The sequence below is a fragment of the Primulina huaijiensis genome, unplaced genomic scaffold (genome assembly GCF_012295235.1).
Source record: "Primulina huaijiensis isolate GDHJ02 unplaced genomic scaffold, ASM1229523v2 scaffold34271, whole genome shotgun sequence".
Taxonomy (NCBI): domain Eukaryota; kingdom Viridiplantae; phylum Streptophyta; class Magnoliopsida; order Lamiales; family Gesneriaceae; genus Primulina; species Primulina huaijiensis.
Window position 1 is genome coordinate 32,960 of NW_027358009.1, and position 18,058 is coordinate 51,017.

The 18,058-nt window shown below is 34.6% G+C and overlaps 3 protein-coding genes and 1 pseudogene across 5 annotated transcripts; 2 read left to right on the top strand and 2 right to left on the bottom strand.

Annotated features, from left to right (window-relative positions):
• LOC140968243 (disease resistance protein RPM1-like) overlaps positions 1–531 on the bottom strand; it is a 2,468-nt pseudogene extending 1,937 nt beyond the window's left edge.
• A 486-nt stretch (positions 532–1,017) lies between these two features.
• On the top strand, positions 1,018–4,736 carry LOC140968249 (MOB kinase activator-like 1A). Its single transcript, XM_073429157.1, has 7 exons — positions 1,018–1,120; positions 2,067–2,115; positions 2,704–2,812; positions 3,472–3,565; positions 3,710–3,843; positions 3,971–4,134; positions 4,502–4,736. The coding sequence occupies exons 1-7, from the start codon at positions 1,098–1,100 to the stop codon at positions 4,571–4,573; spliced, it is 645 nt and encodes a 214-aa protein (XP_073285258.1). The 5' UTR covers positions 1,018–1,097; the 3' UTR covers positions 4,574–4,736.
• A 1,657-nt stretch (positions 4,737–6,393) lies between these two features.
• Positions 6,394–9,509, top strand: LOC140968241 (isoflavone reductase homolog). 2 transcript variants are annotated; one of them, XM_073429148.1, is made up of 4 exons: positions 6,394–6,796; positions 6,986–7,226; positions 8,832–9,017; positions 9,205–9,509. In XM_073429148.1, the coding sequence occupies exons 1-4, from the start codon at positions 6,467–6,469 to the stop codon at positions 9,369–9,371; spliced, it is 924 nt and encodes a 307-aa protein (XP_073285249.1). In that variant the 5' UTR covers positions 6,394–6,466; the 3' UTR covers positions 9,372–9,509. The 2 variants fall into 2 exon arrangements, with proteins under 2 accessions (XP_073285249.1, XP_073285248.1); XM_073429147.1 differs by having other exon boundaries at positions 6,396–6,796; positions 8,814–9,017.
• Positions 9,510–11,449: 1,940 nt separating this feature from the next.
• LOC140968248 (CSC1-like protein At1g32090) lies at positions 11,450–17,056 on the bottom strand. 2 transcript variants are annotated; one of them, XM_073429156.1, is made up of 12 exons: positions 16,853–17,056; positions 16,286–16,614; positions 14,906–15,058; positions 14,396–14,531; positions 14,137–14,238; positions 13,835–13,954; positions 13,653–13,733; positions 13,222–13,562; positions 12,813–13,058; positions 12,326–12,650; positions 12,012–12,245; positions 11,450–11,931 (listed from the first exon to the last, which is right to left on the bottom strand). In XM_073429156.1, the coding sequence occupies exons 2-12, from the start codon at positions 16,597–16,599 to the stop codon at positions 11,656–11,658; spliced, it is 2,328 nt and encodes a 775-aa protein (XP_073285257.1). In that variant the 5' UTR covers positions 16,600–16,614; positions 16,853–17,056; the 3' UTR covers positions 11,450–11,655. The 2 variants fall into 2 exon arrangements, with proteins under 2 accessions (XP_073285257.1, XP_073285256.1); XM_073429155.1 differs by lacking the exon at positions 16,853–17,056 and having other exon boundaries at positions 16,286–16,830.
• Between the last annotated feature and the right edge of the window lie 1,002 nt (positions 17,057–18,058).

Consider the following 18,058-nt stretch of genomic DNA (forward strand, 5'->3'; position numbering starts at 1 on the left):
TTTTATTTAGAGAGTAGGAATTTAATTTTGGTGGTCAACGACAGCACACCAGCTCACCAGGGAAACAGCAACAATACAGAAAGCAGTTCCTTGAGAAAATATGGTAAATCTTTGAAGCTAAGCCACAACAGTTTTTACTTCATCTAGCATAGAATTGTTGCTGACATGCCAGCTAAAACTCTCGTAAATTTCCTTCCATTTAGTTCCGACCGGTCTTTAGAAGCAATCAAGCCACCCAGGGCAAGAATTGCCAGAGGTAGACCCTAACGCTTATCAACTAAAACCCGATCTATAGACTCGAGTTCAGAAGGACAACTGCAACAAGTTGCATTGCCAAAAGCCTTATTTCTAAAGAGGGTCCAAGAATCGTCCCTTGATAGGGACAGAGAATGGAGAACATGGTTTCCAACGCCCTAGGAGTAAGATTCTATGTCTTCCTTTTGGGTCCTAATATAACTCGACTGCCGTTTTTTTTTTATTTGGAAGGGAAACGCTTACACGCTTCCACAAAAAACTGCTCCACACATCATATTATCGAGGGCAAATAAGTACGGTAGATCAATTTTATTTATATATATATATATATTTATACGTAAATAATTATGTATCGAGTGTTGTCGGTTGAGTTAAACTCAAAATAAAGTGATCAATTAATATTTTGAATTATTAGACATTAATGTATCTAATAGATGGTAGAGATAATTATATATAAAATTTATTGAGTTTGAGAAAAAACTCAAATGTTTTTTTTTTCTTACAAAATAGGATCAATCATGTTAGGATCAACCAGGCCCATCCAATGTAGCATAGTATTACTTAAACGGGCCTTTTTTGTTCTGCCCAAACCCACCATATTTCAATATCACGATCCGTTAAATTATGTAAAAGCTCTTATTATTTAATGAGAATATTTTCATCGTCAGAAATTTAAATTTAAATATAATCTTTAGGTGGATAGATTTAGATATTTCGATGGAATATCAAAATAAATTTCTAAAAAAAAAATTGTATGACTGAAATTTATGATTATGAAANCGTGTGTGTGTGTGAATAATCTCTTTTTTCATCCCATTCCATCCATCTTTCTATCCTGAGCCATGAGTCTCTTTGGCCTGGGCAGGTGATTTCTGTTCCTAAATAACATTTCATTTGGGTGTATTGATCGATATCTCTTTTTGTGATTGATTTATAATCAGATCTATCCCTTTCTTGGATTGATTCTTTATATTGTTGATGTTATTTTGTTGCGTTTGGCTTTTCTTGATTATTGTCATCTGGGTTTTTATGTGATCTGTGCTATCATTTTCTTTTTTTTTTCTTTTGCTGCTCTTTTGATGGATTTATCAAGAAAGAAGATGAACTTTTATCTTCAAAGACTGAAATTTTTGAAGAGGGAAAGTTCATGTCGGAGGAGTCTAATGAAGGGTAAAAGGTTTAAGCTTTCAGTTTTGAGGGTACATAATGCATTAATAGCTTTATGATTGTGAAGAAGGGATTGAAACATAGCTTGTTTGTGAGATTTTGCCAGTGAATCTATATGTTGTCTGGAGGACAGTTGAATCTTTAAGTATGGTATGTAAAAAAATCACATTTTTACCTGGATAATCGTTACAACATGTGCTAGAAGATTGGAATCGTGAATAAAGGGATTGAAACACGGCTTACTTTTTAAAGTTGAGCGGCGCGATATATGAATTTTTGTGATCTTAGGCCAGTGAGTCGAATCGAACTTCTCTGCTATTTGAATCCCTGTGATTTTTTTACCAATAAAATGTCTATAGGAAATTGTTTCCCTAAAGACACAACCGAATGATGTTTGAACATTGGAAATTTGTAATTATCTGCATGTTATACATGAAGACTCAGAAACAAGTGCTTCAGAAATCCTTTTATTGAGTTACATGTGGTGCAAAACTAGCCTGTAGCTATTTCCATTATCTTAATCTCAATTACCTTTATCCATTCATTCCAATTATTCTCTCTTTTATATGTTTATTGTTTGATATTGATACTTTTTTTTAGTGCTTCTCGTTATTTATGAGCTCTGCTTTCAATTTCTCAAACAGGAACCAAAAAACATTCCGTCCAAAAAAAAGTGCACCGTCAGGGACTAAGGTGGCATTTTTGCGATATAAACTTTATTTCCATTTCCGTTTCTCAGTCATTGCCATGTGGTGAAGAACTTCAGTTTGGCGAATGCTCATTTTTTAAACCTCTAAGCAGTTATGTTTTCTGCTGGCAGAAACAAAATAAATTCGAACCTCCTACGAATTGAGTACTTTGATTTGCTTTGACTGTTGATTTTAAAGATTTTCAAATGTTATACTTCTTTTGATTATGTGGCACCTATCTGTCCCTTCTCTATTCTCCAAGGAAATTTCTACTTTATTTGCCATACATAACAATGCCACACCAAGAGGGAAACTTGAGTTTTAGTTTGTGTTAATGTAAATTCCATTCTCATTTCATCGAGGATTTACACTGTCAAGGGGTAGTTATACTTTCCTTTTTCTTTTCTTTTTTCTTTTTCTCTTCCATATCCACATTCTTCACATTCCATCACTCACTGTTCGATTTATTGTGATTTTCATGTTGTACTTGCTTTCTGGATGCTCTGTATCCACGTTTTGCATTCTGCATACTTTATTTTAAATTTTAAGAGGCACCACGTTACATAATTTAATCAATATGATCAATTGTTAGGGGGCACAGCTGAGAAAGCATATTGATGCCACTTTAGGTAGTGGAAACTTGAGAGAAGCTGTAAGGCTACCTCCTGGCGAGGATATAAATGAATGGCTTGCTGTCAACAGTACTCTCTTTCTCCCCCTCTGCATGTGTACAATTTACATGTGTTTGGAATAAAGTGGAATCATGCTTATTAAGTTGTTCATTTTTTAGATTTTACATTCTCAGGTTTGGTTTGGATATTAGACGAACATACAAATCAGTACGAGTGTGTAAATTTATTGAATGAATGAAAAAAAATAACACACAACAATACGAATAAACATCTTGCAGTCTTTATTTAAAAGTATGCTCCCCTTCAATCTAGAGGTGTAAGATTTAGATGAGTAGAGCATGCTTATGAGTTGATCGAGCAAATTAATCTCGAGCTCACTTGAGCTGAAGATTGTTTGTGCTTGAGCTCAATTTTGGTTGTTTATGAGCCCGTGAACTTTTACGAACTCAACTGAAGTTCGACTCTTTTACACCCCTATGAAGTTCGACTCTTTTATACCCCTATGTTAATCTGCTTCTCTTGACTTGAGCCTTTTATATATTTCATGCCTTATTTAGAAGATTATATCTTATGGATTATAATGTATATAATTCCATGAACCCTAGTTATATGCTGGAAACTGTACAGATGCATAGGGTGCATTACTTTTTTCCCTTTCTTTGTACATCCACTCTCACTTTGAGGATCATAATTAAAAAGTCAGTTTGATTATTAATTTTACTTTTCAGCTGTGGATTTCTTCAATCAAGTAAACCTTCTTTACGGAACACTCACAGAGTTCTGCACACCAGAGAACTGCCCTACAATGTCAGCCGGTCCTAAGTACGCCTCAATTATTTTCGGATAACAGATGTTTCACAGTGATGTATTTCCAGTTAATAATGTCAATGATACCCCCCAATCAATATCTTTATGAAGAAACTTAGAAATCATGTGTTACCAAGCTGCGCCATAATTGTTTTGCAGATACGAATACAGATGGGCAGACGGCGTACAAATCAAGAAACCTATTGAAGTTTCGGCTCCTAAATATGTTGAGTATTTAATGGATTGGATCGAAACCCAATTGGACGACGAGTCAATATTTCCTCAAAAACTCGGTAATAATAATATCTTATGGTATCACCTCTTTGAATACACATTCGCCATGATTCTCTTTATTCGTTTGAGATTTCTATCATCTTGTTTTTTGATGACACATCAAACTAACAAAAGAAATTACTGCAGGAACTCCATTCCCTTCAAATTTCAGGGATGTTGTGAAGACCATATTCAAACGTCTGTTTCGTGTATATGCACATATATATCACTCTCATTTTCAGAAGATTGTGAGTCTCAAAGAGGAAGCACATCTAAATACATGTTTCAAGCATTTCATACTATTTACCTGTGTAAGTTCTTTATCCTTGGGATCTCAGTTATTACTTATTTTTCATCACCACTCAACTCGAAATCATCAGAACTTTCCTAGCTCTCTTTTTAGCTTATTATTTAACAAAATTTATTTTTTTATCCAATTTATTCACTTGTTTGGTTTTTTGTGCAAACAATTATCCAATTACTATTTTCTTTTATTCTCACTTCAGATCATTTTTTGGCTTATAAGAGACAGCTAGCTAGATACCGAGCTCGAATATCAAAATACCTGTTTTTTCTACTGGCTTTGCTCAATCATTCTTGAGATTCCTGGGTTTTTTAGTGGCATCTCACCTTTGTTTCAAAGTTTCAATTTGATGAAGATTTGCTTTAATTGTGCAGGAATTCATGCTGATAGACAAGAAGGAACTCGCTCCTCTTGAAGAACTCATAGAATCCATCGTCCCATATTAAAGACGTGTTTAGATGATTCGAACTGACTTTTATTTATGAATTAAGTGTTTGGTTGCAACCCCAGTAACGATTTTAGCATTACTGATGTTTCGCAGCTATTTACTTATCATGTTCCTGTAAGAATCCAGTTGCTTGTGTTCTCATATTATGTGCTTGTCTTGCATCAACATGTCCAAAAAACAAAATCATCTTACAACTAGCATTTACAGAGGTGCAAATTTCAGCCTGTAGTTTTTTGTCAGCTGCTCGTTGCGAAAATCGCGAAACTAATAATAGAAAGTTAGAAACACGTTGAAACATGCTTGAAATTCGATTTCATGTTCGAAACAAAAAGAGGAAGTAAAATTGAAATTTATTATGAATTCACATTGAGACTTTATCTTGTCATTTACTTGCTCGTCTGATATTTTTGATTATGTGCATACATCTTCTGAGAAAGACTACAGACTCCGAAGAATCAATATTAGTAGTCATTATAATTATTCAAGAAAAAACATATTAATAGTTCAGATATTCTTCTATTTATTGTTTTAAAAGGATAGTGAAGGATGTATAAAATAAAAATGATGAAAATTTGTACGAATAACAGAATGATATATAGGTCTGAAAAATTCATGGAGTTTGATTCAATCGTTTGCAACTTAAAACAAAACCGGACAATAAGAAAGACAATCCTTAAACTTTGCATGTTCAAACAATACCTTCGGTTGAATGAAAGGTTTCAAATAATTAAAACTAACACAGGATCTGGTGCCAGTTGTTCACCTACCGCAAATTCTGTTCACTTGTGCTATCATTACAGGCCTCACACACTACTTTGTTTGTTTAGGCAGATTATTTATTTATGCCAACAAAAAAACTCGAAATTTAGAAAATTAAGTTTGTGTTCCCAAAATGCGTCTGATCTTAATGTACTCATTGAATTTTAGCATATTTACCTTTTCAATTAGGTAAAAAGTTTTTGTAAATAGAGTTAATTAACTCAATAGTTTCTATGTATATTATTGAGTTTACGTTTAAGCTTTACCATTTTTCTAACTCGAAACGCATGTATAATTAAGTTATTTTGCTTACGAATAGTTTTAAAAATAGACAATACGAGTTAAATCAGAAAAAAAAAATTAATTTTTTTAGTGCAAGATTGACTAATTTTTTAAAGCTAAAGTTGTATAGATTTTCTTTAATAGATTATTAAATTGGTAGTGCCGAGAAAATAAGTTGATTGATCAAAGTCCTCACTTAATTTTACTGTAATACTAATATAAGATGTTCGAAGTTATTATTTTATTTTTTAATGTTACCGTTAAATTAATGTATAATAAATCATTTTCAAGGATCCGAGATGTAAATTAAAATAAGATTTTTGAGAAATTTTAACGAAGGGCATTTGCTTTAACATAAGAGTAATCTGCGTACAAAATTTGGTTTTTTTAACATGCAAAATTCTTCATGAAACATTGAATAATTGTCGGCAAATGAGTAAAATAGCTTATCTACAGAAACCACTACAATATATAAAAATCCATAGAGTTCATGATGATCGACGCTGAAAGTAACTTTAATTTAACTGTGTATAATGCCGGTATATGAATTTTTTTTATAAGATTGTACCACTGTTCAATTTTGTGAGTTAGAATCGATTCGATACATGAAAAAAATATTAAGTAAAATGTCAAATTTTTTTTTTTCGGGGAATTGATACAGATATTATATGATACATACATGGTTTGTGTCGTTTTCAGACATGAATTCTTATCGACGTTATATATATTTTTGAGTAACTTTCACTTCAGATTTGTTACGAAACTCCCCTATATAACGACTGCTCAGTTTCCCGAGTCTTCGATCAAGCTCAAAAAAATATAACAGCAATAATAAATAAAGATCTAAAATATGGCAAAAAGTAGGGTTCTTGTCGTGGGTGGAACAGGTTACATGGGAAAGAGGCTTGTCAAGGCAAGCCTGGCGGAGGGCCACCCTACTTACATCCTCCGGCGTCCGGAGATCGGCCTTGACATCGACAAATTGCAGCTCATGTTGGAGTTCAAGCGTCAGGGGGCGGAGTTGGTGGATGGATCCTTTTCCGACCACCGTAGCTTGGTGGAGGCGGTGAAGCGAGTGGACGTTGTGGTATCCGCCATGTCCGGGGTGCATTTCAGGAGCCACAATCTGTTGCAGCAGCTGAAACTCGTTGACGCCATTAAAGAAGCTGGAAACATCAAGGTGACAAAGTCATTTGATTGTCGATCACATCTAATTATTAGCGGTTTCATATCTAGAATTTTACTTTAGCAATCATATCATTAAAACTGATGTATTTATTATTTTTATTTTTAAGAAAAATATAATAATTAATGAGATATAAAAATGTTTCCGAAAATGAATGCAAATATTACATAATTTAATTTGCAGCGATTCTTGCCTTCGGAGTTTGGTTTAGACCCTGCGCGAATGGAGCATGCCCTTGAGCCAGGAAGAGTTACTTTTGATGAAAAAATGATTGTAAGAAAAGCCATTGAAGAAGCTAACATACCTCACACGTATGTCTCCGCCAACTGTTTCGCCGGATATTTCGCCGGAAATCTCTCTCAGATGGAAACCCTTCTTCCTCCAAAGCACAAAGTCTCCCTATATAGGGATGGAAATGTCAAAGGTGCAAATTTAGTGCATGCTTATTATTCACTTAAATTTTAATTAATTGCGTCAATATACTGCTTCTTCTATTAATTAAATCACTTCTCCATCTTTTTTTAAAAAAAACAATTTGTTTAATATATCGGAATAATTCAATACAATTTTTTTTTAATAGAAATATTTCCATAACTCAAATAACCGACAAGTCTCGGGTTACAATATTAATGAGCCACGACAGAAGAACGCCATCGGTCCATTCAAATAACAAAGAAAACACTAGAGCTCGTTGAACTAGAGCATGAGCGACGTTGTTAGCCGTACGCCTCATATGTTGTATCGAAAGGAATGACTCATCCTCAAGCATCGCTCTAACTTTNAAGCTTACGGGAGAAACACTGGAGAAAATAAACGTTTCAGAAGAAGACTTCCTAGCTCAATTAAAAGGTAAATAATTATTGGCAAGAACTAAAATCGCATTTTTTCATGTAGTACAAGTTCATAGAAGTTCCCAGATCCGATAAGAAACAAAGCAATATCTACGATAGTAGAAATAAAAAGTTGTAAAAATGAAGGGTTAAAGATTATATATATGTTGCTCATCTAATTTTCAACTCTCCTTGACATAATGCAGGGAGTGACAACTTTGTTATGCAAGTTGGAATGGGACATTTCTATCATATTTTCTATGAAGGAAGCTTAACAAACTTTGAGATTAGTGAAAATGGAGAAGAAGCTTCACAACTTTATCCTCAAGTTCGCTANTGGAAGCCACTCTGTTGCTGTGACTTAGATCGAAATTCTCTTAATTCCCTCACCACCTTAACCGCTACCAGAAAGTACTCAGAAAATATGCACACATTGTCCAGCCCAATCGCCAAGCAGAAGTCCATTCCCATCCTTTTATAGCCAGAAGTTCTGCACAAACCACACTTCCAGGAAACCGAATCGGACAAGCTTTCGCCCCACGGACTCTCCCCTACGCATCCCTCACCACCATCCGATCCCCACACTATATTTATCTCTGATAGAATCAAATCACGCATCGACATTGAGTCTATACTGGGAGTTCAGTGGAGGTGCCCATGTAGTACATTGATTCTGGTTCCCATCAGCTTCCACCTCCCCATGAAGCTGTCTAAGAATCCTGAAGCTATCCATCACACCATAAACCCAACTCACATCCAACCCATTTAATACCATATAGTTAATGTTATGATTATATAAACCCAAACATTTGGCAATATCATACACGACAAGATTCAAGAATAAGTTGGTGCGGATATGAAAGAAGAATCCATGAATTAAAATACATGATACATGTGTATCTGAATTATCACAATGATATATATATTATGGTAGATACATGTATCAGCAATCCTCTAAATAGGTATTGTCATTTAGAGTAGGTATGAGTCGACTATCGACTATAATGAAAAATAATATTTTTTCATAAGTTTGAACGGATCGGAGATCCTTTTCACAAAAAGTTAAACTGTGAAAACCAGAAGTTTGAAGAGAGATAACAATTCCTCTAATTTTCTCTCATTTAATTTGAATGTGCGAATGCCTAATCTTAATTTTTGATGATTTTTTTTAACAATACTAGCTATCTATATGGATGAAGATGATATAGCAACGTATACGATAAAGTCCATTGATGACCCTCGCACGTTGCACAAGACATTGTACTTGAGGCCACCGGAAAACATTCTAACTCAAAGAGAGTTGGTCGAAATATGGGAGAAGCTTACGGGAGAAACACTGGAGAAAATAAACGTTTCAGAAGAAGACTTCCTAGCTCAATTAAAAGGTAAATAATTATTGGCAAGAACTAAAATCGCATTTTTTCATGTAGTACAAGTTCATAGAAGTTCCCAGATCCGATAAGAAACAAAGCAATATCTACGATAGTAGAAATAAAAAGTTGTAAAAATGAAGGGTTAAAGATTATATATATGTTGCTCATCTAATTTTCAACTCTCCTTGACATAATGCAGGGAGTGACAACTTTGTTATGCAAGTTGGAATGGGACATTTCTATCATATTTTCTATGAAGGAAGCTTAACAAACTTTGAGATTAGTGAAAATGGAGAAGAAGCTTCACAACTTTATCCTCAAGTTCGCTACACTCGAATGCGTGAATATCTGAAGCGTTACCTATGATTTTCTGCACTTGTTTTGCCTCTACAAAACGGCTGCAATATCTTGAAATGCATCATGCCTCATTTAACTGTCAAACGCCTTTTTCGAATTTTGAATTAGTTCTTTGTCCAACATTGCACATTTGTCCCTTTCTGTTTATGTTCCAGATCTGTGTTTTTAGTCTTGTAGCTAATCATATCAACGAATATTATATTCACTAAAATCAAACCACATTCAGAGCATATAATGTCAACTCTGTTACTTTAGTACGAACTGAGGTTACGAATGCAGAAATAATGAAATCTCATAGCCAATTGATTCACTAAAATCAAACCACATTTCCTCCCGGTCCTGTGGTCCCCAAACCGAGTTTCAAATGTATCAGTCGGATAATCGAAACTCTGCCACAAAACAGTACCTGAAGAGCCATAGATTACCACAAAGTTCCCCGATTCCAACAAAGTCGCGGACACGTTACGCCTGCATGTAGCGTGATAGGGTCGTTTCCTCCATCGTGCACGATATGATCAACAACCGGTGTCACTTATCGTAAGAATGGGGCTCGAATTGTTTCCAAATCCACACTGGAAAGGAACCGCGAGCCGTGTACCATACGGCTACACAACTCTTGTTACATGTCTTTAGGTGTCGTATAAATATTCAATTTTAAATTTTTACTTCATCGTATTTGTTACTTTTCTTTCAACGGACGTATGTAGTTCCTCTCCAAAAAATAAAAAATAAAGTATGTGATGACATCTTAACAATCACTCAAATTATCAAAAGTTCTTTTGAAAACTGATACGATCTCACAGATCGTATTTTGTTAAACGGATCTCTTATTTGGGTCATCCATGAAAAAGTATTACTTTTTATGCTAAGAGTATTACTTTTTATTGTGAATATCGGTAGGTTTGACTCGTCTCACAGATAAATATTCGTGAGACCGTCTCACAAGAGACCTACTCAAAAATGTAATACTAAAACCGAAATTTAACAATGCTAATAATAAAAATCACAAAAAATAAAATATAGGAATAAAATGATAAGTTTTACAATATTTTTATTATAGCTAAATACTACACAATTAGTTTTTTTTCTATTTAATTTTTTTTATTAGGTAAGTTTTATACAAAAAAAAAAATTAAAGATTAGTATATTAAATTTAAGAATTTGAAATGGTAGTAATACGAGGTGTGAAATATATTAGTTTGCAGGATTCATATATTATAATAAAAGTAGGTCTCTTGTGAGACGGTCTCACGAATCTTTATCTGTGAGACGGTCTCACGAATCTTTATCTGTGAGATGGGTCAACTCTACCGATATTCACAATAAAAAATAATACTCTTTGCATAAAAAGTAATACTTTTTCATGGATGACCAAATAAGAGATCCGTCTCACAAAATACGACTCGTGAGACCGTCTCACACAAGTTTTTGCCTTATAATAATATAATCACAATAATTTTTATACAAATGAATAAATATATGTAATGATGGACTAACCAAGATGATACAATTTTTTTGACAGGCCGCTTAGCCCTAAGCACGTGGGTTTTCGAAGTTAAAATTCAATGAAGATTTTTCTTAAAAAAATCGATTAAAAATATCTCATATTCGAAATTTTCACAAAATAAATTCCAGGGAGAATTTCTTAAAAAACACATTAAAGATAATTCGAAGTAAAAAATTTCGAGCAATTTTTAGTTTGTCTTGAAACTCGTTTCATGATTANCCTTAACGTATGCATTAGACAAATTTCTTGTTATATTTTAATTTTTGAGTTTTAACACATCAATCTGTTCTTATGAATACACAAAGTAATTAAAAGTATTTTCATTTCTATTATCAAATGTACAAATAAAGTATATTTGTAAGAGATCATAAACTTGCTAATTTGTGCATATTTTTTTTTGTAAAAGGCCATTGATATGTTCATTAAAAAAATAATCGATATTTCCAAGGCAATTAACATAAATTTGTTACGCCAAATATAAATTCATTTAAACCAGAAATTATTAATTTTCGGGAAAAAAAACATTAAATAAGAAATGATGATTGATTAGCAGTGACTTAAAAAGAGTGCAACAAAGAGGTAGAAAAGAATCCTAATTGGCTTCATTACCAAGTTAGTAACACCAACCACTGACCAGTTTTTCAGTTACATCAAACTAACAAAACTTAAAACTAAAATGTTAGAGCTTTCTGTCGAGTCGAACTGTAATCCACAGCTAGAGATTTCCACTAAATCAAATATGGACTGAAGCTTCAATGTCGATGGCCATCATGGTGTGATTCAATATCATAACCTATACATATTATCCCCTGATTCAACTTCGTAGCGTATGACGTTTTGTGGTGTCTCGTTTTCACGACGATAAGCGCGATGAGGGAAAAAAGAACTGAGATCATTTTGTGAGGCACTGGCAATGTGGGAGTCGTTCTTATTGATTCTAACGCCAACCAACTCTTCTTCAAAAGAGTGAAAAATGGGATGCAAGTATGCATCAGACAAGTAAGTCTTTAAGCTGGAGTCTGATTCAGAAGCAGGATCTTGCGTATCCTTGGTAATGGCTTCCTGTAGAGGCAAAGAGAGTTGCCTTAAAACGTCCAATTAGATGTACAGAATGATAGATTCAGCAGGACATATGATCTTACCTCAAGAGGATACTTTCTGAAGGCCGGTTCAAAACGATTCTTGCAGTACTTGTGGAATGCGAGAGTCAATATAGGTAGCACTACAAGCAGAGGAGTAGAGTTTGCAGCCTTTTTTGTGCTCAATAAGCCCATTAGTAGCAGCTGCGAGATTATTAAGCTTGCTATGATTCGACCGTGAACGTGTGGCCAAAATGCAGCGGCGCTCTCATATTTTTGATTATACACATTAATAACCTGGATGTGACAAAATGCATGAATATGTGTGTGTGTTCAAAAGGAGAAAAAAAAGGTTTCACTGCATGAGATGGACTAACCTGATGACGATACACAAAGTACGCAAAGGCGAAGAATACAAGTATAAAAGGAAGAAGTATTGGGGTGACAACCATGTACACAATGCCGAGAAGGTAGTAAAGCTGAAGGCTTGGTAAAGCTTCGGGAAAATCAACGCTCCCAGGGTCCATCGCCTTCTCCAAATCCCTTTCGGTTTTTACGATGAGCATGTTCTTTAGGTGGAAAATGACTAGAGGTTTCAGACGAAGGATTTCACTGGCGATCCCAGCCCAACCATCAACCATGATGTATGTGATAAAGAAAGTAGCCTTCATTGGTATGGATACACCGATATTTCTTGGGATTCTTCAGTTAAAATAATCGAAACAAGTTATATTTGAGAACTATCTGGTAATAGATTAAGCATGAAAATTTTATTTGTATCACAAAATTTATTTTAGTCGGTGCAAAATTTGATCTTGAATATTTCCAAAAAATAATAGAACCAAGAAGAGATGGAGACATTACTGCGTAGCTGATTGGTGGAGGAAAGCATCAAGTTGCTGGAATGCAGTTCCTGTCACTAGACTGCCTAAAAACACATTGACCAACATGAAGTAGTAGTATTTTGCAGCCGTTCTTCGTTCTAACACTGAGACTGCCACATGCCCCTCGATTTTTGACATGATCATCAAAATTACTGGTAGAAAATACAAAAAGACTTTGAGAGCAAAACCTGGAACAAAACCCTGTAGAATTGATTTGACAAATGACCTGCAACGCAGATGGAACTGCTTGTTAAATTTAAGAAATAAACAGAGGGGCTAGTTTTTTTTACTTTTTTTTAAAATAGTCCTCTCCTATGTATTGATATGTAGAATGATGTAAACAATACCACACAAGGAATGACGATTTTTTCATTTTGATAGCCGCTTACCATTCAACAACTGGCCTGAGAAATGGCGCGACTCTTTCGAGCCCTTCCAGATTCGCCAATGATTGAACAAAAGCAATAGGAATCATGTAAAAGAAAACCAACGCGAACACTGCTATTGAAATCATAAGTTTCCGAATACTAAGTGAAAAAAACGTTATGGCCAAATTCTTCCAGTATACATCACGTGGTTCAGGGGCCCAATTTGTCAACCACAGTGTCGGATTTTTGCTCTGTTGTGTCTGGGCACAAACGGCAGCCCCCCATCTGGAATTGAACGATACAAAGGCAGCTGGTGTGACAGATTTAGACTCCTTCAGAATTTTTTGGCGTTCCACTGTCATCTAAAAGAAAGGACCAAAATGATTTAAAAAAAAGATCAAAATATAAATATAGAAGCATGTCTCAAAGAGAAAGAACAAGCACAACTTTACCTTTTTATCGAATTCTTTTATTTGCTCTTTGTAGAAGTCAATCGAGTCGACTCTTTCACCCCACAGTCCGAGGCAGCCTCTCTGAAAGGCAAAAAGGGTCATCGGTGAAAACAAGACTACTTAACGGTATAAATACTTTTCAGAATATTTTTCTTGAAGGAATTTAAATAACAAAGTAGCACCTTCCTAGTTGGTCTCTTTCCTGGATGTCTCTCAAATTTAAGTTGATTGTAGTCCAGCCAATTTTGGAGACGGTTTCTTTTTGTAACTAGTTTAGCAAACTTATTAGCATCATATACACCCTGCAAGAAACAGGTACAAGCTAACAAATAAAGGTTGAACAATAGAAGACTTTTCACTAGTCAATATAAAGGGTGAACATGCGTTTCTGAATGAAGTTGTAGAAATTCTATTTTCGGGTCAGAACCTGAATTTTATGAAAACAAAGTTTCCAAAATAAGAATTTTTCACTACAATCTATCACCTGGTGGCATAGATAGTGATCTGGATGGGTTTTCCGAAAGAAGCTCTCCACATTATCTGATATTGAGCGTCCAGAAACGCTTGGCACGTTCCTAACAAGAACCTAAGGATAGATCAAATGGAACAACATACAATGAGAAAAACCAAAAAGATGCTGCTTTGAAGTGAAACGAGGAAAGAATTTAGTCGCATTGACACAAACTAATAACGCTAAGAGCAGGATTCTAAAAACTGGAAAAGGCATTAATAGTTGAACTCACAGTGAATTGTTCAGCGTGCCTGCCTTGTGAAGCCAAAAAATTCAGTCGCATTGACGCAACTTTACTATATTCCTTATAAAGCATGAAACAAATCCAAAACGTGAACAAGTACTCCAGTGATATGTGGATAAAGAACCTGAAATTCAATCACGATATGTATATTCTCAGCAAAGCATGCATAAGTAGCAGGACCTAAACAACATGAGTATCAAGAATGCTACGATGATTTGTGTTCCTATATTTTGTATTTGATGATAAATCACCTTATCTGTGTGAGTCTGCACAGCTGGTAACGTGGATGTTCAGTTTTCCTTAAAAAATTCCATGTTCACCAATTTGAAAATTCAATTTAAACATACTGCATACTGAACCAACTTATATTAACATTTTATATATTTAGAATAAACTTAAATATTTTGGTACACAAAATAAATGTAAATGATGACAATGTGTCCAAGGTGAGATGGTATGTAAGTCATGTATTTCAGGGAAGAGAGACATGAAACTTACTTGAAGGAATTGGGACGAATATTTGATATCGAAAGCTTGTCGATGTTGCTGACAACCAAGTCACGCCGCAGGAAAAATAAAGTACCACCGGATGCATTCACTGGAAGCAGAACTAGGAGTGCCACAATGGCCACAGGTCCAAATATTTTTAAGCTGTCAAATGTAAAGAAAACAATAACAAGGGTAAGTGACCTGAAAATAATCTCTGCATTTTTAAAAATATAGTTAAAAAACGAGATGACGTTATTATCTAAGAAAACTTTGCGCTAATCATCACGTTTAACTAAATTCTGCTAATTGTGTGAACTCTAGGGGAGAAGAGGACCGTGTTATGTCGGCAGAGCACGATGCTCGCAAAATCTTATACAAGAAAGCGTCCAGGAAAGTTCAAACTTTTGAGGTAAAATCGAAGCCTAGAGTTCCAGTAATGTGATACACGTAGAATTACTATAAAAGCAAACTTGAACCCCAAACAAATTCCAGGAATTTACAGTACAAAAAGAATTGCTTCTTTAATTTTAAGTGCACCCAAGGCCATCAAATTAATAACAAATAAAAAAATTTAATTCAAGAAGTGGGCCTGAGTAATTGAGTGAGATGGAACGAGAGTACGAGACACGAGGGTAATCCTAAATATTTGAGGAACGAATCTTGATTTTATAGAAAAATTACATAAATTTTCTTTTTTCCGATTCAAATGACCATATGCCCCAGCCAGGTCTTCGGTCAAATAAAACATAAACAAAATGTTTTTTTCCCTGAAATTGATTCACAAATAATGTCTGGGACATGATACATAATCGACGGACTAAGCATCAGAAACGGCCGCCCGAGCAGAAAAGAGAGAGTGAGCGGCCATATTCGGTTGTCTTCGAACATATTGAAGTTTAAAAAAAGGCAGTTAGATAAGATTTAACAACTTCTTGAAATAAAACATAATGTTGGAGACAGATGATGTAAAATCCTGCAATAATGCGAAATATACCATCATTTTCAATGGAAACAAGCAGCATATACAGAAACACTGAATTAAGGATGAGAAAAAATATTGCTTTGTAGTGCCACATTATATAATACTTGTTTCCAAAAGAAAATTAATCACGACAATAACATAATCTGATCCAGCGTTCACATAACTACAGACCACAACACAAACAAAACGAAAACAACAACCAAATGGAAGAGAATGTGAGAACAGAAGGGGGAAAAGTTGAAACTTTGGCAAACATGCAAGATTACAAAAACTTGAAAAAAAAACAGACTAGTGAACTAATAATTCCAAAAATTTATAGTTTATTCCAACAGAAATATGCACCACTACACATCATCCATGGAGAAAATGGTAATAAATAAGTAAAAAAGTTGTGATCTTGAAAGTACCCAAGTTTATAGATCCTCAAGAAAACAGCAGAATCAAGCCCAGCATGGTTAATAATATCAGATTCACTCATCTTCAGAGCCTGAGGCATCCAGTTCAGAAACGTGAAATAAGTCCAGATATTGAGATTCACAAATTTTCCCCCTACGCCGCCCATGCTCCCTGGGGTCGTCCTCTTCCCAGATATGTACCATTTGGGAAAGTAAACTCTATCGTTGATTGGCTGAATCCTGAGCAGTGCAAAAGCCAGCAAGAATCCAATAGCACCTATTATGTTAAAAAGAGCCGACACCCCAATATCCTCAAGAGTCGCCATCTTTGTTCCTTATGCCTGAATTCACAGAAAGCCGCATAAAATGCGAAACAGAAAGAGAGAACCAAGAAGAATAAAAAGGTAGCTTTTGAAAGCGAGTTTTCAAAAAGCTTAAAGCAAAGAATATCTTTTTTTTTGGGTGGGTATGCTATTTCTTGCTTTTACGCTCAGAAAATAGTTTGTTAGTATTTTATTCAAAAAGCTCTTTGTGTCTGCAAATATGCGATGTGTGTGAAGTTGGAACCATCAAGCATACTTTTTGGTTTCTTCGAGGATTGGTGACTGAAAAAGAGGAATTTGACGTCAGAAGGAATTGTGTAAGGTGGTGGGATATTGGTTCTTGTTTAGTGCTCGTGATTGAGGATAGTTTTCTAATGTGTTTTTGGATTAATATGTGCAGTCGTGGGGTAGAAAAATGAAAATTTTGGGTGTTCTCTTTTTTCTCGGTCTCCTTGGTGTTTGTGCTCCGCCGAGGAGAGCCGATGGGCGGTTGTTATTATGGAAAATCGCTCTAAGATCGCCGTGAATTAAGTGAACTCGTGCATACACATCATTCAATATTCTGTTGATAAAATTATAATAAATTAACGATATCATTGACTGCATTGATTCTTTACATAAAAAAAGGAATAGATTTTCGAGGTTAGATTATGGAAACAATGCCTGATAAAATTTCCATTATTTTCCTACATTAATATTTGTCCAATGTATATGGAAAATTCCTTTGTTTCAAACTGCAATATATTTGTATTGAAATTTATGCATGCTACAATGTAAAAATATTGTGTCATTTTCAAGCTCCCTAATTTGATTGAAAGAAATAAAAGTTTTAAGGGTGGACGCAAGCTAGTTCACTCCAAACAAGTCATTGTATTATGTAACATTTCATGGCTCAAAGTGGATGTCTTTCCAAAGGGTAAATTTAAAATTTAATCGCAATCGCTGTAGTTTACAGCAATCTAATAATTAATTAGGTCACTATCACCCCAATATTATCAAGATTTCAAACTTTACAAAATCGATATTATGTCCATGCTACTTGTTTTTATCACATGGGAGGATCTTCCCACATGTGGAAAATAATAATTGCGTCCTTAGATTCAGAATGTATTTCACCAAATTTCAAAAAATTTTAAATCTGTTTTCAAGTAGTTTTTAGAGGAAGTTGGTGAAAAATCCTCAATCAAAACATTTCTTTAGGTTCACTCCCTACCAACAAAATTGTGTTAATATGTCATACAAATTGTGATACACTTCATGTGGAAATGTGGTACTAATAAAGTACCCAGTGACTGAACACAAAAAAAAACGACGGCTGGGGACTGAAGGCCAATTTCTCGTAGTTTTTACTGGAAATTTCAAAACTAATTGCGTGTATGATTGAATACTTGACTTTTTTCCTCAAAAAGTCGGAAATTTTTTTAAATATTTTTCGGATCATTTCATTGAAGATATTACTATT

Bases quoted from the DNA above. Each gene is read 5' to 3' on its own strand.
- LOC140968248 (XM_073429156.1), bottom strand. From the start codon at position 16,599: ATGGCGACTCTTGAGGATATTGGGGTGTCGGCTCTTTTTAACATAATA. The intron at 13,563-13,652 runs GTAAAGTTGTGC...CCTTTCTTTTAG, and splicing joins TAAAAGAATTCGATAAAAAG to ATGACAGTGGAACGCCAAAA. The intron at 12,246-12,325 runs GTTAGTCCATCT...TGTCACATCCAG, and splicing joins ACTTTGTGTATCGTCATCAG to GTTATTAATGTGTATAATCA.
- LOC140968249 (XM_073429157.1), top strand. From the start codon at position 1,098: ATGAGTCTCTTTGGCCTGGGCAG. The intron at 1,121-2,066 runs GTGATTTCTGTT...TTTCTCAAACAG, and splicing joins AGTCTCTTTGGCCTGGGCAG to GAACCAAAAAACATTCCGTC. The intron at 3,844-3,970 runs GTAATAATAATA...AAATTACTGCAG, and splicing joins AATATTTCCTCAAAAACTCG to GAACTCCATTCCCTTCAAAT.
- LOC140968241 (XM_073429147.1), top strand. From the start codon at position 6,467: ATGGCAAAAAGTAGGGTTCTTGTCGTGGGTGGAACAGGTTACATGGGA. The intron at 6,797-6,985 runs GTGACAAAGTCA...TTTAATTTGCAG, and splicing joins AAGAAGCTGGAAACATCAAG to CGATTCTTGCCTTCGGAGTT. The intron at 9,018-9,204 runs GTAAATAATTAT...GACATAATGCAG, and splicing joins CTTCCTAGCTCAATTAAAAG to GGAGTGACAACTTTGTTATG.